The 17,048-nt window shown below is 43.3% G+C and overlaps 1 protein-coding gene across 2 annotated transcripts; it reads left to right on the forward strand.

Annotated features, from left to right (window-relative positions):
- On the forward strand, positions 1,023–5,402 carry KRT10 (keratin 10). 2 transcript variants are annotated; one of them, XM_003131460.4, is made up of 8 exons: positions 1,023–1,723; positions 2,551–2,633; positions 3,002–3,158; positions 3,248–3,409; positions 3,502–3,627; positions 3,954–4,171; positions 4,534–4,859; positions 5,030–5,402. In XM_003131460.4, exons 1-8 carry the CDS (start codon positions 1,061–1,063, stop codon positions 5,134–5,136), a joined length of 1,842 nt encoding a protein of 613 aa, XP_003131508.1. In that variant the 5' UTR covers positions 1,023–1,060; the 3' UTR covers positions 5,137–5,402. The 2 variants fall into 2 exon arrangements, with proteins under 2 accessions (XP_003131508.1, XP_005668904.1); XM_005668847.3 differs by having other exon boundaries at positions 4,534–4,839.

The raw sequence follows: 17,048 nt of genomic DNA on the forward strand, positions 1-17,048 counted from the left end.
CTAAATTCTATACACAGGAAACTCAAGGGGGAAAAAAAGTTTTTTGAGAAACAGAATCTAGCTTGGAAACATATGTTCACAGATGCAGCTCCTAATTTTTGAAACAAGTATCATTCTCTAATCTGGTATATTCTTGCAAGCAAATTTTTACTCACAGTCATAACATACCTAAATTCTCCCTTTTTGATCAAACAGTTTAAACAAAGTCCTGGCAGTTAGTTCTTCATATTTTCTGCTAAGGATTTCTGCACTACAGTCTTCGTATAAGCCTTCATCAGGATAAACTTAAAAATTTAAAAAAAAAATCCAGGATGATTTCACAATTTTAGATTTTTTAATGTTAAAAATAGTACCACTAAATCAGAAGACTCCTAAATCTTTGTGCACTTCCAATATCCTAAGGAAACTATCAACATATTTTCATTCTCCAAATAAATTAAAATTTCCCTATAAACGTACACACACATTTCCTAAATTGTGTTTTTATGACTTTAATTATTTTTATGTGACAACTTCTGAATACTGTTAAATTCTTTAGTATGTTTTCTCATTTTCTTTTTGGTTGCTTGCAATTTGCTACAGATCCCTATTATGGTATGATTTATGCTAATTGTTGTTGCATTTAATTAAAACTGTTTGAATTTGAAAAATCTTGTTTTAACTATAATTTTGTAGCTAAGATTCTTTTTCCAAACTTTGCAAACATTCTATGCAAACTAAATTAGCACAGGGTGGGGGGAAATGGATTTTAAGTTGCTTAATGTTCTTCAAAATGTGGAAAAGCTTAACGAAACATATGTTCATCTGGACAACACCCATTTTCAATTTCAACATAGCCAAACTCCTGTTTGCTCTTCAGGCAAATTTTAAAACCGAACAAATTGGGACCAGTGATTATTTCAGATAATTTATGCAATCGTAAGCCAAAGATGCAAAATTGGCAAAAAGAAAACCAAGCAAGTAAGCAAAACTCCAACACACGTGGGACACACCCTCTCAGTATATAAAGGCTTGTCACTGTCCTTGGTAGCAGGCAGTCCCTGGGTGACACAGCATCACCATGTCTACTCAACGCAGCTCCAGCAAGCAGTACTCTTCCTCCCGCAGTGGAGGAGGAGGAGGGGGAGGAGGAGGAGTGTCGTCCTTAAGAATTTCGAGCAGCAAATGCTCCATCGGCGGCGGAGGACTTAGCTCAGGGGGCTTCAGTGGTGGCTCTTTCAGCCGTGGGAGCTCTGGTGGAGGCTGCTTTGGGGGCTCCTCCGGTGGCTACGGAGGAGGATTAGGAGGTTTCGGTGGAGGGAGCTTTGGTGGAGGCTATGGAAGCAGCAGCTTCAGTAGCTGCGGAGGAGGCAGCTTCGGAGGGGGCTATGGCGGCAGTAGCTTTGGTGGCGGCGGCTTCGGTGGCGGCAGCTTCGGTGGCGGCGGCGGCTTCGGTGGCGGCGGCTTCGGTGGCGGCAGCTTCGGTGGCGGCGGCGGCTTCGGTGGCGGCGGCTTTGGTGGGTTTGGAGATGGTGGCCTTCTCAACGGAAATGAAAAAGTCACCATGCAGAATCTGAATGACCGCCTGGCTTCCTACTTGGACAAAGTTCGGGCTCTGGAAGACTCCAACTATGAGCTAGAAGTCAAGATCAAGGAGTGGTACGACAAGCATGGCAACGTAGGCCGGCGGGAGCCTCGTGATTACAGCAAATACTACAAAATCATTGAAGATCTTAAAAATCAGGTAAGGGGCGCTATAAAAAAAAAATCCAACTTTAAACCTCTTTCTATCCACGTAATTCAGACTAGATGAGTTTTAAATTAACAACAAAGTTCACTATGTTTGACTGTGTTACTTTCTGGCCTCCAAAACCAATCCAGTTTCTTCACTGGTAAATATTTGTGAGGGTATGATCATGGCAATTTTCATCCCAACATGTGTGTAGTGTGTCTTATAGGATGGAGGATTACTGAGAATTTTTTAGGTTTTAATGAGTGTATAATGAGTCCATAGTTAAAATATGTTAGAACATTTACAAGTATAGGGACTGAAAGAATTATTCAGTGAATCAGAACAAAATACTATTCAGACTGATTATAGCAAAAGATACTCATCACCAACATTGCAAAAAACATGAATTCTCCAGTATGAAAACGGGCTCTTGCTTGCCTCTGGGGAATTTGTGAATTGCACCTACTATGTGCCAGCTTGTATTTAGAATATATATTTATAACAAGTTATATTTGTATGACCAAATACAGGTATAAGTCCGACAAAAGTTAGCTGAAATACATAGAAATTATACAGTATACAAAAGCGGGACACACATGCAGGAACACAGCTATGTAATTTCGGCTGGTTTTCAGAAAGGAATGCTATGGAAATAGAAAATTATAGAAGCTTCAAGAGAACAAATGACTCAATTTTCAGTATATGGGTAAGCCTGCAATAGTCCATGTTTAAAATAAAAAATGTCCCAAGATTTAGTAACATAACAACATAAAAATGTAGTTCATGTATGCCACCATAAAAGCCACATCTGTATCTAATTTCTTTGCCTCTTCCTCTAGATCATCAATCTAACAGTCGATAATGCCAATATCCTGATTCAAGTCGACAATGCCAGACTGGCAGCTGATGACTTCAGGATGAAGTAAGCCCACCAGATATGGGACACTATTGTCACAGCAAATATATGAGTTGTTTTTAAGAATGACTTTGGATGCCCATGATTGCATTTACATTTTCCTGAATCCATTCAAAGTTCAACAGTATTGGAGTTGTTGAGAAAATTTCAATCTCAATATTACCTTTTTGGCAATATTAAAAGGAGAAAATACATTTTAAAGTACCTGCCAAGCTTCTTTGCTTTAAACTACTAATTACCCCTGTACGAATTAGTATATGATAAATGTTGCCATGACATGAAGACAACTCTTTATTCAGTTTTCAAACAGTCTCTATCCAGGCACATGTCCCTAATTTAAGTTATACTCAGTGTTTGTATTATGCCTGTTTCAGGTATGAGAATGAGGTAACCCTGCGCCAGAGCGTGGAGGCCGACATCAACGGCCTGCGCAGGGTGCTGGACGAGCTGACCCTGACCAAGACCGACCTGGAGATGCAGATTGAAAGCCTGAATGAGGAGCTGGCCTACCTGAAGAAGAACCACGAGGAGGTGATGCAAAAATCTTACACTTCCTGCAGCCAAAAGGGGGCTCACTGTAGTCACACTGCAGTCACTAAATGTTTCTGTTCCTCAAACAGGAAATGAGAGACCTTCAAAATGTGTCCACTGGTGATGTGAATGTGGAAATGAATGCTGCCCCTGGTGTTGATCTCACTGAACTACTGAATAACATGAGAAGCCAGTATGAACAACTTGCTGAACAAAACCGCAGAGACGCTGAAGCCTGGTTCAATGAAAAGGTAATTCACCTTCCTTCACAGCAAAGCCAATGGAGGTTTCTGGTTATTATTTCCGATTTTTCTCATCGTTTCTCCTGTTTTTAATATTCTAGAGCAAGGAACTGACTACAGAAATCAACACTAACATTGAACAGGTGTCCAGCTATAAATCTGAGATTACTGAGTTGAGACGCACTATCCAAGGTCTGGAGATCGAGCTACAGTCCCAACTAGCCCTGGTAAGTTTAATAATTCTCTCATGAAATGACCTCATATTGTCATGCAAGGTTTCCTGCTCACCTAAGAATAGGCAACACAGGAGAAAATGAAAGGTCAGTGATAAGAAAGGAGAAATAAAGGTGGAGCTCTTTGTTAATGAAAGAAAAGCACTACTGGCATTCATCTAAAAGTGCTGAAATTGAAATGTAGCCATTAAACCTAAAAACACAAAACTACTCGTTTTCTTTATTCCTCTACATGGCTTATTAAATTATTAAACAAACTCCGCTACACTCAACTGAACAATGACGTCCTTAAACTACAATATATTCTCACTTCTTTATAGAAACAATCCCTGGAAGCCTCCTTGGCAGAGACAGAAGGTCGCTACTGTGTGCAGCTCGCTCAGATTCAGTCCCAGATCACCGCGCTGGAAGAACAACTGCAGCAGATTCGAGCCGAAACCGAGTGCCAGAATGCCGAATACCAACAACTCCTGGATATTAAGATCCGACTGGAGAATGAAATTCAAACCTACCGCAGCCTGCTAGAAGGAGAGGGAAGGTAAATTATAAATGCTTTTATATGTATCCCAGTTGCCTTTATTTAATATTCCAAATCGCAAGGCTTTTCCAAAACCCAAGGATGTGTCAGAAGATGGGAGAAAGTGGAGAGAAGGGGAAGAGTACACAAAATGAAGCATACCACCAGCTTCAATTTCCCACGAATTTGCCCAGGAATGATTCTCAGGGTTGCGTGTATATAAAATTGTTTTAAAAGGATGGGTTTTTAAATACATAATCAGCGGCGGCGGTTTTCCCTAAAAGACGTCTTGCTTATTTTCTGAAGAAACAATAACCTGGAACGCGACTTCCCACACCTTTCCCACGTTAGAGTTAAGTGAAAGTAACCCTTACTCTCCGTAGTTCCGGCGGCTTCACCCACAGCGGCGGGCGAGGCGGCGGAAGTTCCGGCGGCGGCGGCGGCAGCTACGGCGGCGGAAGTTCCGGCGGCGGCGGCGGCAGCTACGGCGGCGGAAGTTCCGGCGGCGGCGGCGGCAGCTACGGCGGCGGAAGTTCCGGCGGCGGCGGCGGCAGCTACGGCGGCGGAAGTTCCGGCGGTGGCGGCGGCAGCTACGGCGGCGGCAGTTCCGGCGGCGGCGGCGGCTCCAGCGGAGGCCTCAAGTCCTCATCTTCAGTGTCCATTGGAGAGCAATCATCTAAGGGACCAAGGTCAGCAGAAACTAGCTGGGGTAATCAGAATTAGTTTTAACTTTCTGTGATGGTTTTTTTTAAAGCAACGTTAAAATTTAATTTTCTTCAATGGAGTATATTTTTCTTTTAGACATTTTGTTTGTTAATTAGTAAGGACCCCACAAATTGTGGTCTAAATTCTACTTTTTGTTTTGTAATTAACTTACAGATACTAACAAAACCAGAGTAATCAAGACAATTATTGAGGAGGTGGCGCCTGATGGTAGAGTCCTTTCGTCTATGGTTGAATCAGAAACCAAGAAACACTACTACTAAACCGCATCAAGAGGAAAGAGTCTCCCCTCACACAGGCCATTATGCACTGATGCATGAAAAAAATCAAGAAAACACTTCAGTCTTAATGGTCTATGGAAATAGGGTCTCTCCTTGAAAATAAGGTGTCTAAACGGTGTTTCGTGGTTTCTGTATTTCTTCTTTTCACTTTACCAGAAAGTGTTCTTTAATGGAAAAAAAAAAAAAAAAAACCTTTCTATTCTCATTTACTAATGAATTTCAATAAACTTTCTCACTGATGCAAACTATTCAATTTGGTCAGAATTGTCTTTATTTAAATTAGACCATGGTTTTAACTTTAAAGATTAGGAAACCATAGCATTTGAAGACTGACTTATATGGAAATTCTGAAGACAGAATGATTGTCATTATGATTTCTCTGAGTCAGTTTTTTCATCTTATGGGTATGTGGGACCAATATCATGAGTCCATGAGTCCCCAGCCTTATACTCTTTCTTCAAGATACATAGTAAGTGGAAAACTCCCAGTTCATTGGCTGTGAATTCTTTTGGTCCTGGAAATTCTGAGAAATCTCAGATAATACCCCAAAGATAAAGTTAATTGAAAATTTCACTTCTGATTATTTGACTTCTTATATTTACCTGATCTTACTTTCTTCCCATTACTATGTTACTTCTCCCCAGTTGCTATACAACTTAAGATATCTTCCAACACTTACTAGCTCGGTAAAATGATATCACCCCAGCAAAATTATTTGATGTCTTATCAGATGAACAAGAGAAGTACTGTGAAGAAGTGGTGATGCTAATTAAGCCAAAAGGATACTTCTAAATCTCTGCCTTCACCAATTAGTACAGTGACCAGTACGAAAGACCTGGTACTTGTAGGGTCAATCCTTCAACTAAAAAGAACCCAACTGACATGACTTACTCCTAACTCTGCCTAGTATATGGGGTAGGTAAGGGTTGGAGTTATTCTGTGCCCCTAAGACTATCTTGTGTTCCCTGGTGGGTTTCTGGATTACCCATGTCCACCAAATAGCAGCCTTCCTCAGTATCCATCCTGATTTGGCTCCATTTCTCCCCAGGACCCAAAACCTGGGTCAGTTGATTGGGACTTCTGGATAAACCCTACCATCTGTTCCCCAAATTGATGACTGAAGCCCTATTTCAGTGTGAATGGACTTCCCTATAGAGAAAACTCCATGAGCTACCTGCACCAAATATTACCATAGATTCTCTGCTTTAGTCTTTTTATATCTGTACCAGCCACCCTTCTTGGGGGCCAGTCTGTTGAAGTCCCAGCATGCCACCTTGTAAAGCTCTGAAGCAGATGTTGCTGGGTAGGGACTTCTTGAGCTCCTACTGGGTATAATCTGCCCTCTGTTCAAAAACACTCTTAGTGTTCCTGCTGTGGCACAACAGGATCAGCAGAATCTCTGAAGCACCAGGATGCAGGTTTGATCCCCACCCCTGCACAGTGGCTTAAGGATCTAGCATTGCCACACCTGCACATCGACTGAAGCTGCAGTTTGGATCTGAACCCTGGCCCGGGAACGCCATATGCCACAGGGCAGCCAAAAAATAAAGTGTTTAAAAAAAAAAATTCTTTTCCAAAAATAGTTATCAACAAAGATATGTCACTGGGACCTAGAGTGTTGTTCGTGATCTGATGAGACAGCCATTCTCGTTACTCTGAATAAAGTGTTTTCATATCCAGTAACACTAGTCTGAGACAAATACAAATATGTGATTAAATACTGTTAGGTGCTCCGAGACAGGATCTTGGTCAGTTATTTATCTGGCTGGATAGTGACCCAAACCTTCATCCCTGAAAGGTCTGAGTCATGGCGGTCCTGTCTTCTTACTTTCGAAAAAAAGTAAGATTTTGAAATCTTTTTTTTTGAAATCTTCTAATATCTCCTTAAGTGTTTATATTAAATTTTCTCTGATAAGGTAACTATTTTGTCTCTGATAAAGAATTACTTTCTTGATAGATGTTAACTAATCTTATTGTGGTCATGAGTTCTTGATATATGTATTGTCATGCTGTACATTAAACTTATACAGGGCTATGTGTCAATGATATCTCCATAAAACTGAAAAAAAAAAACTACTCTCTTGACTTGTTTCTGAAATGACAGTTTAACAAAGACAGTTTGTCTAAATAAGCAATAATTTAATAATAATTTGATTTTAACAAGGACATTGGTATTTATAGTAAAAAATTATTGTTAGCTGTACAGCTCACTACCTTTTACTACACAGGTGAGGCATGTCAGCTATTATCAAAAAGTCCTGTACACATTCTCACAGATTCTAATGTTATCACAGAGACCTGCTATTTAAGCAGGATAATGTCCACTAAGGCGAGCAGAGCCAATTTTGGCACTCATGTGAAATCATACTAAACAGCAAAACCTTGGGGGGTGGGGGGATGCTCTGGGGTTGTGGGTTGGAAATCCTATAAAATTAGATTGTAATGATCATTGTACAACTATAAATGTAATAAATTCATTGAGAAAAATAAAAAATGAAATAGTAAAAAAAAAAAAAAAAAAAAAAAAAAAAAACAGCAAAACTTGCTTCTCCAAAGCGTTTGCCTCATGCTGCCAAAAGCCTTAAAACTTTATACCCTGACCTTGATGTCCATGATGGCTTGATATTTTGTCTAGGCATGGAGAAGTAACTTTATTATGGTCTGCTTTATAGGGGATATAGCTTGAGTAAATTTAATTAAATAAGGTTCATTCAGTACTTCTCACCCAGGTTGCATCTTGAGAGTAAAAGTTAAGGAAAGAGCTCATTTGTGGTTACAAGCATGCATTACTTTCTTTCTTTCTTTTTTTTTTTTTCCTTTTCTCTGTCCGCTTCCCATGGCATATGGAGGTTCCCAGGCTACGGGGCTAATCAGAGCTGTAGACCCCAGCCTACGCCAGAGCCACAGCAATGCGGGACCCGAGCCACATCTGCGAACTACACCACAGCTCACGTCCACGCCGGATCCTTAACCTGCTGAGCGAGGCCAGGGATCGAACCCGCAACCTCATGGTTCCACGCTGGATTCATTAACCATTGCGCCACGGCAGGAACTCCACAAGCATGTATTTCAAAGTCAGTCAGTGATCCCTGGACATCTGATCCTGGCCCTGGCATTTACAAATTATGTAACTTTTGGACAAGTTACTTGAACTGTCCTAAGTCTCCGTTTTCTGATCTATACAATAGGGATAATTATCTCATATGAGATTAATGTGTGGATAAAATGAGTTAATACCTACAAAGCCTTTAGAAAAATGCCCTCCATGGAGTAGGTACTGAAGAAACAGTCTTCAAAGAAACATGCTTATTGGCTAAAGAACTCGGTTTCTCCACCTACGGACATGAGCATCACTTTAAGACGCTACAGTAGGTTACCGCGAACGTGGTCTGCCAAGACGTGGAGAACAAGGTCCGGCTGCTGTCCTTGGGCTGCAAAACTAAATTCCAGTGTGTCCCAAAGGGTTATGACTAATCTAGTCCTGTGAACCTGAGATCACAAACAGGGCAAGAAGTTGGTGAAAGTAAGTGGGAAGGACCAGATGATTGCCCCAGAGGTCAGAGTTGCCCATCCCTGAAAGCTGCAGGTGTGGTCACCCCGATCAGGAGAGAAACAGTCCGAGCTGTGCCCTTGGGTGACAAAAGGACATACGTGATCAAAACAGAAATCAAACCAGTCTGGAAACTAGGTGTGAAGGGCTTTTGTTTCGAATGATACATATATTCTTTTAACCAGGTTGTCCCACAGGCACGCCTAAAGAGGAAGGAATCTCTGGGTTGGTCACCTTATGCCTCAGCCTCTAAATAAAAACACAAACATCGGAGTTCCCATTGTGGCTCAGTAGGTTAAGGAAGGTTAAGGACCCAATATTGTCTCTGTGAGGATGCAGTTTTGATCCCTGACCTCACTCAGCAGGGTAAGGATCCAGTGTTGCCACAAGCTGCGGCACAGGTTGCAGATGCAGCTGGGATCTGGAGTCGCCATGACTGTGGTGTAGGCTGATTCACCCATTAGCCCAGAAACTTCCACAGGCTGCAGGTGCAGCCATTAAAGAACCCCGCAAACACCATCCATATCCTAACACTGAGTAAAAGGTCTTTTCAGCATAATATCAGTTAGAGAAGGAAGGAATTGTGACTTGGTATAAATATTGGACATTATCTTAGGGAAAAATGTGCATAGTGTTCTAAAAACAGTTTCGTCCTTCAAGACCTTAGCAAAGAAAAACATCGCATACTTAAGCTTTTAATTAACCTTTCCTACATAGAATAAGTTTCCTCAGAAGAGTTGCTAAGAAAGCATAAATAGTAAATAGGTTCAAAGGTTAGCCAAATCATGACCAAGTTCATGACCCCTTTGGAAGAGGAATTCTAAAGTTTTGAGCTATAGCGCCTCTGTAAGATTCTGAAAAGTAAGAAATCTGAAGGGAAGACTAGAAAAAAAGGGGTACCAAAATGCATCTTGATAGAGTGAACAAGATTTTATAAAGACAAAAACAAGGGTATTGGAGTTCCTGTCGTGGCACAGGGGAAACAAATCCGACTAGGAACCATGAGGTTGCGGGTTCGATCCCTGGCCTTGCTCAGTGGGTTAAGCTTGCAGATGCAGCTCAGATCCTGCATTACAGTGGTTGTGGTGTAGACTGGCAGCTACAGCTCTGATTGGACTCCTAGCCTGGAAATCTCCAAATGCCACAGGTGTGGCCCTAAAAAGCAAAAAAAAAAAAAAAAAAAAAAAAAAATTTACAAACAAGGGTATTGTCAATAAGCACACAAAAAGACACTCAGGAGTTCCCGTTGTGGCGCAGTGGTTAACGAATCCGACTAGGAACCATGAGGTTGTGGGTTTGGTCCCTGCCCTTGCTCAGTGGGTTAACAGATCCGGCGTTGCCGTGAGCTGTGGTGTAGGTTGCAGACACGGCTCGGATCCTGCATTGCTGTGGCTCTGGCGTAGGCCGGTGGCTACAGCTCCGATTCAACCCCTAGCCTGGGAACCTCCATATGCCGTGGAAGCGGCCCAAAGAAATAGCAAAAAAAAGACACTCAACATCACTCATCACTGGAGAAATACAAATCGAAACCACAGTGAGATACCACCTCACCCCCATTAGGATGGCTACTATCAAAAAAATAGAAAATAGCAGAGTTCCCATTGCGGCTCAGCAGCGAACGAATCAGACTAGCATCCATGACAACGCAGGTTCGATTTCTGGCCTCGCTCAGTGAGTTAAGGATCCGGCGTTGCATGAGCTGTGATGGAAGTGACAGACGCAGCTCGGATCCTGTGTTGCAGTGGCTGTGGTGTAGACTGGCAGCTACAGCTCTGATTCGACCCCTAGCCTGGGAACCTCCATATGCTGCAGGTGCGGCCCTAAAAAGACAAAAAAAAAAAAAAAAAAAAAAAAAAAAAGGGAAAAAGAAAATAGCCAGCTTTGGCAAGGATATGGAGAAACTGGAACACTTGTGCCCTGTTGGTGGGAATGTAAAATGGTACAGCTGCTGTAGAAAGCAGGAGGATGGTTCCTCAAAAAATTTAAAAATAGATTTACCCTATTGATAGGGATAGAGTAGGATCATTGTAGAAGTCCCCAAAGGGGATCATAGATGAGAGGGAAACTTAGGGAACTTTGGGAGAGCACTGTAAGTTTTTTGTTTTCTTTCTTTTTTTTTTAAGGGCTACCCCGCAGCATATGGAGGTTCCCAGGCTAGGGGTCGAATTGGAGCTGGAGCCTACACCACAGCAATTCGGGATCTGAGCCACATCTTAGACCTACACCAAAGCTCGCAGCAACACCGGATCCTTAACCCACTGAGCGAGGCCAGGGATCGAACCTGTGTCCTCATGGATCCTGGTCAGATTTGCTTCCCCTGAACCAGGGCAGGAACTCCCTGATCACTAAGTTAATTATCGCTCAAGAAAGCCATCAGAACAAAGCAGGCTAACGACAAATAAAGACCCGAGATATGCCTCACGTCATTATCCTTAGGACCAAGGGCAGGAATTTAAGGACCTGCTTCTGCTGATTTGAATAAGCACCTTGACCGTCTTTGTTTGACCTTACAGGGCCAAATACTCTCTTGCCTGATATTAAGGAGGAGCTACTACCCAAAGAAAGAGGAATAAGCAGTCTTTTCCCATTCTCCTCTTCCCTTGGATTATAAAATGTAACCCATCTAATCCTGGGGGCAGAGGCTCCTCACCTGCCCCCTTGCATCTCTCGCAAGGCTCCTGTCTTAACAAGCCTATTTCTTGCTGGCACTTTGTCTCTCGCTGAATTCCTTCTGCACTGAGGAACAAAGAACCCGACCCTCAGTAAGCCCAGACACTGGGTGAGTTATTCGAATTTTAAAAACATGGGTTCAAGTCCCAATCTAGGATGAGGCTGGGTTCAAGTCCTGGCACCTGGGTTGAAGTCCCAACCTGGGTTCTGGATGGGTTCAAATCAAACGACAACAGGCAGCTTCCATGTGACCCAGCAGTTCCACTGCTGGGTATGCAGCTAAAAGAAGTGAACTCGGGGTCTTGAAAACATAGTTGTACCTGCCATGTTCAAAGCGGCATTATTCACAATAAGAGCTTATGAAACCAAGCAGGGCCCTGTGGGCTCCTGGGCACACAAGTCTTTCTGTGTCCCCCTTTTGAAGCAGAATAATAATTCAGGTCGTCAGCGTGGGAACATGGGCTTCACTATATTCCCTGATTAATGTCCATGGTTTCAGATGTGTGAAAACTAATTAAGACAAAGAGTCCTTGCTTGTTGGAAGGTTAACTATTGAAAGTACATTTGTTTGACATCAAGGTGGGAATTAACCCCCGAGCTATACATTTGACTGTAGCCCAAGACGGTAAAGAGTGGTGACTCTAAGTCTAGGGGACAGAAGAGCAAAAGAAACCATAAGGCTTACGGGGCATATCCACCTCTAAGACCCCTACTGGACAAGGACTGATTTGGTAAACTGGGCAAGGCCAATGGGAAAAAGCGCTGACATCTGGACCCCAGGTTGGTACTCCTGTCTTTAAGAAATAAAAACCTATCAGACACAACCTAGAATAGAGGTACAAGGAGATCCTGCTGAATAGCATTGAGAACTATGTCTAGATACTCATGTCGCAACAGAAGAAAGGGTGGGGGAAAAAACTGTAACTGCAATGTATACATCTAAGGATAACCTGACCCCCTTGCTGTACAGTGGGAAAATAAAAAAAATAAAATAAAAAAAATAAAAAAAAAAGGAATAAAAACCTCCAGAGAACAATAGAGAGGGGGACTCTTCCTCCCCCTCCCAGCGTCTGTGCTGGGAGCTGTTTGGTCTCCCGTAATAGACTTTCGCTTGCTTGCTGCCTGTGCGTTCGCAAAGTTCATTCTTCAGCTCCGTAAACAAGAACCTGGATTCCGGTAACATCTTTCTGGTAACAATTTCTTGTTTTTTAGGGAATAAACTTTAGTCTCCATGACCTTCCCTGAGTTCCAAAGGGGAGGTTCACACAGTTGCTGATCAGGGAAGGGAAGGGATGCAGAAACCAGGGAGGAGCCGTCAAGAAACAATAGTGCAGCTTGGGGGCAGGGTCCTAGTCCCTCCTCAAGGAATATAGATAACAATATCTTTGAGTTCTTCTGCAGAACAAAACCCCCAACAACTGGAAGATGTTAATGAAGCTTGCTTTATTCTGGAAAGAAGACCACCAAACCACTGAACACCAGCTTTGAAACAATGCAAGCTTGCCTCTACCCTGATCCTTCTCTGCAGCCCTATTTTTCACTCCCAAAACTATAAAACCACCTCCCGATCTCTCCTACGGGGGGGCACAGTTTTTGAGGCACTAGCCTGCTGTGACCCTCCTTTGCCTGGCAAAGCAATAAATCTATTTTTTTTTCCTCCTGCGCCCAAAACTCTGTTTCTGCATCTCTGTCTGGCACTGGTGAGCAGAGGCTGAGTTCTGGCAACTCTTTGAAGCCATCTATTTTCTTCCCCTGTCATCCCCTAGTACAGTGCCTGGTGCATAGTAAGTGCTCATTAAATATTTCTTGAATTTAAAAATGAACAAATAACACCCGAGAGATTGCATTACTATGATCAAAAGTTTCATTTTGCTATTGACTAGAAATTCCAGGGATCTAACCCCAGCCGCTGCAGTCAGATTCTTAACCCACTGTGCCACAGAGGGAACCCCATCAGTTTCCTCATCTTTAAATCAGAGGAAGGAAACCTCTCTTCCTAATTCCCAGATTCACTGTAAGATTCAAATATGATAATATACAAGACATCACTTTGGAAGCTGTAAAGCTTGATATAAATATAGGGAAATGTTGTCTTTATATTCATCATGCTCTGAACTTTGAAAAGATAAATGTTGAGGTTGCTGCTTTTTTTTTTTTTTTTGCTTGCTTTTGAGGGCAGCACCTGCAGCATATGGAAGTTCACAGGCCGGGGCTCTAATCTGAGCTGTAGCCACCAGCCTACACCACAGCCACAGCAACGCCAGATCCGAGCCGCGTCTGTGACCTACACCACAGCTCACAGCAACGCTGTATCCTTAATCCACTGAGTGAGGTCAGGGATTGAAGCTGCATCTTCATGGATACTAGTCAGGTTCTTTAATCACTGAGCCACAGTGGGAACTCCCGAGATTGCTTCTTATCAGGGCTTTAATAATTTCCAGCTTTGGGCGTGTGAGACACCATCACCACGACCACGGCTGGAGTGGAGAATCAGCCCCAAGGAACATCCATTTGCAGGTGAGCAGTGCCCCCTGGTGGAAAGAGAAGGGCAGAGGCAGGTGCAATGTACGTGGTAGGGTGGCCACGGGTGATGCTGCCTGAATAGGAGAAACCACTTAAGACACATTAAAAAAAAAAAAAAAAAATCTCCTGGAGTTCCTGTCGTCGTGGCTCAGTGGTTAACGAATCTGACTAGGACTCATGAGGTTGAGGGTTCGATCCCTGGCCTCACTCAGTGGGTTAAGAATCTGGTGTTTCCATGAGCTGTGGTGTAGGTTGAAGACACGGCTCGGATCTGGCGTTGCTGTGGCTGTGGTATAGGCTGGCAGCTACAGCTCAGATTAGACCCCTAGCCTGGGAACCTCCATATGCCGCGGGTGCAGCCCTGGAAAAGACAAAAAAAACTTCTTCCCTTTTTTGTCATATGTGGGATGTAGACCTGTTATACCAATTACTTGTTGAATTACTATTATTTACATTTAATGTTCAGGCATTGAAGAGTCACAATTCTTTATATATTTTTAATTTGTTTTAATTTTTACAGCCGCACCTGTGACATATGGACGTTCCCAGGCTAGGGGTCGAATCAGAGCTGTAGCTGCCAGCCTACACCACAGCCACAGCCCCACCAGATCCTTAACCCACTGAGCAAGGCCAGGGATCAAACCCACAACCTCATGGTTACTAGTCGGATTCGTTTCCACTGCGCCACGACGGGAACTCCACTAGCCGGGTTCTTAATGAGCCGCAACAGGAACTCCACAATTCTTTATATATTTTAATATCCTAATTCTTTAATATTTCAGTTTCAATAATTCAATAACTTAATTTAAAATAATTTTATAATCCACAGCATTTTAAGACTACTGATGGTGGAATTCCCTTGTGATGCTAGTGGGTTAAGGATCCAGCATTGTCACTGCAGCAGCTCAGGTTCAATCCCTGACCTGGGAACTTCCACCCTGCAGGTGAGGCCAAAAAAAGACTACTGATGGCAATACACAAAGTAGGTCCTCAGAGTAATTACTTATATGTGAAATAGGCTCATGATGCCAGACTCTCAGGACACCTTGAAAATATGCCACATCTTCACCTGGCAGATACCTGGCGACTCTGAGCAAATTGCTTAACATTTCCGGAACGTTAGTTGCCTCATCTGCTGAACACAGGGATTGAACTTTGCAGCTCCAAAAAGATATGATAACTTTGTCCAGAAAATGCATTTAAATGCCACGTCAATGCCAGCCTCAGCACCAGCTAATCAGGCTTCAGACTGCTTGTACCACTGCAGTTCCAGAAGACACCCTGACTCTGCTGGTGGCAAAACAACCTCATACATGTCTCCACCGCAGAACCTGAACCTGTCAAGTCCAACCAAGTCCTCTGAGCTCCTCCTTTTCCATCCTCCCTGCCTCCTTCATACCGCTCTCCTGCCGCGGCCTCAAGAAGAGGCTTTTTGGGTCATTTCGTGCCCATTTCTCCTTCCTTTTCAGTTTGACCTCCCCAGACGGTACATACACACGCACACATGCATGCATGCACCAGTTTGTAACACAATAACAACAATGGGAGTTCGCATTACGGTGCAGCAGAAACAAATCCGACTATATCCATGAGAATGCAGGTCTGATCCCTGGCCTCGCCCAGTGGGTTAGGGACCCGGCGTGGCTGTGAGCTATGGTGTAGGTCACAGACGTTGCTCAGATCTGGCGTTGCTGTGGCTCTGGCAGAGGCCTGCAGCTGTGGCTCTGATACGACCCTTAGCCTGGGAACGTCCATGAACAGCTTTTCATTTGCCAGGCAGCGTGCAACTAAATTATGCACAATTTCACACAAAGGTGGACACTTTTTATCCACCTTTTAACAACGACCTGAACCCTTTCTGCAGGCCTCCCTACAGAAATGTTCAACTGAAAAGACATCTTTTATGTCATTACGCTTAACGTGTCTTTCCCCAAAACTGGCCTAGCACCTTGTACTATTGGAAACGGATCCTTCATTTCCTCTCTCCTTCCCATCATCTCCCCCTCCTGCCTCCTCTCCTCCACCTCCCCGTCCACCTCTTTCCTCATTCTCCCACTCCAGGTCCACAGAGCCAATATATGGACTTCAAAGCAGAATCTTATGTTCTTTCGAGCCCCAGTGCCACACTCAGCTGTATGTCACCTTGTTCTTGAGTTAAAGTTCTTATTCTGAAGCTAATGCCACCCAGTTGCCCTTCACCACACCCTCCCATCATCCAAGGACTCTGATGTCTAGTTCACAGTCCACTTCACCCACATCTCGTGTCATGTGGGAGACTTCCTGGCCATGCAGTGGCCCGGTTTTTTTTTTTTTTTTCTTCGTTGTTTGTTTTTTGGGGTTTTTTTTGTTTTTTGTTTTTTGTTTTTTTTTTTGTTTGTTTTTTTTTTTTGCTTTTTTTAGGGCCTCACCCACGGCATATGGAAGTTCCCAGGTTAGGAGCTGAATTAGAACTGCAGTTGCTGGCCCACGTCACAGCCACAGCCACACAGGATCCGAGCCACACTGGTGACCTACACCACAGGTCATGGCAATGCCAGATCCTGAACCCACTGAGTGAGGCCAGGGATCGAACCTGCATCCTCATGGATACTAGGCAGATTCGTTTCTGCTGCATCACAAAGGGAACTCCAGATGGCCCATTTTTAACACCCCAGTCTAAAAGCTCCTACTCTCCTACTCCAACGACTTTTGATCTGTCCATTTCTCAGCTTATTCCAGTGACTGTTGGGTCCAGGTACCATGACTATGCACTGACTTTTGTCAAGATCTAGTGTTGTATCTGCCTTAAAATTCTAAACTCTGGATTCTACTGTCCGTCTTTAACCCACCATCCTTCACCTCTATCAATCTGCTGCTCATACTCTCTCTATTCTGTATCTGCCTGAAGATGCCCAATGACTCAACTTTTGTCTTTCGCCCCTGTATCTACCCTCTGTCTTACTTCCTTCTTTATAAATGACCATACGGTTGATCAACCTCAACGGTTTTCTCAAGAGTCCCAGAAACTTCTTTGTTGCTTTTTCCTTCTTCTGAACCTGTCTTCAAATCCCAAAGGCACATCAGCCTGATCAGCATCTTCTCTCTTCCTACACCAGGATAACTTCCAAATACGTATCTGGGAGTTCCCATCATGGCGCAGTGGAGACGGATC

The sequence above is a fragment of the Sus scrofa genome, chromosome 12 (assembly GCF_000003025.6).
Source record: "Sus scrofa isolate TJ Tabasco breed Duroc chromosome 12, Sscrofa11.1, whole genome shotgun sequence".
NCBI lineage: Eukaryota > Metazoa > Chordata > Mammalia > Artiodactyla > Suidae > Sus > Sus scrofa.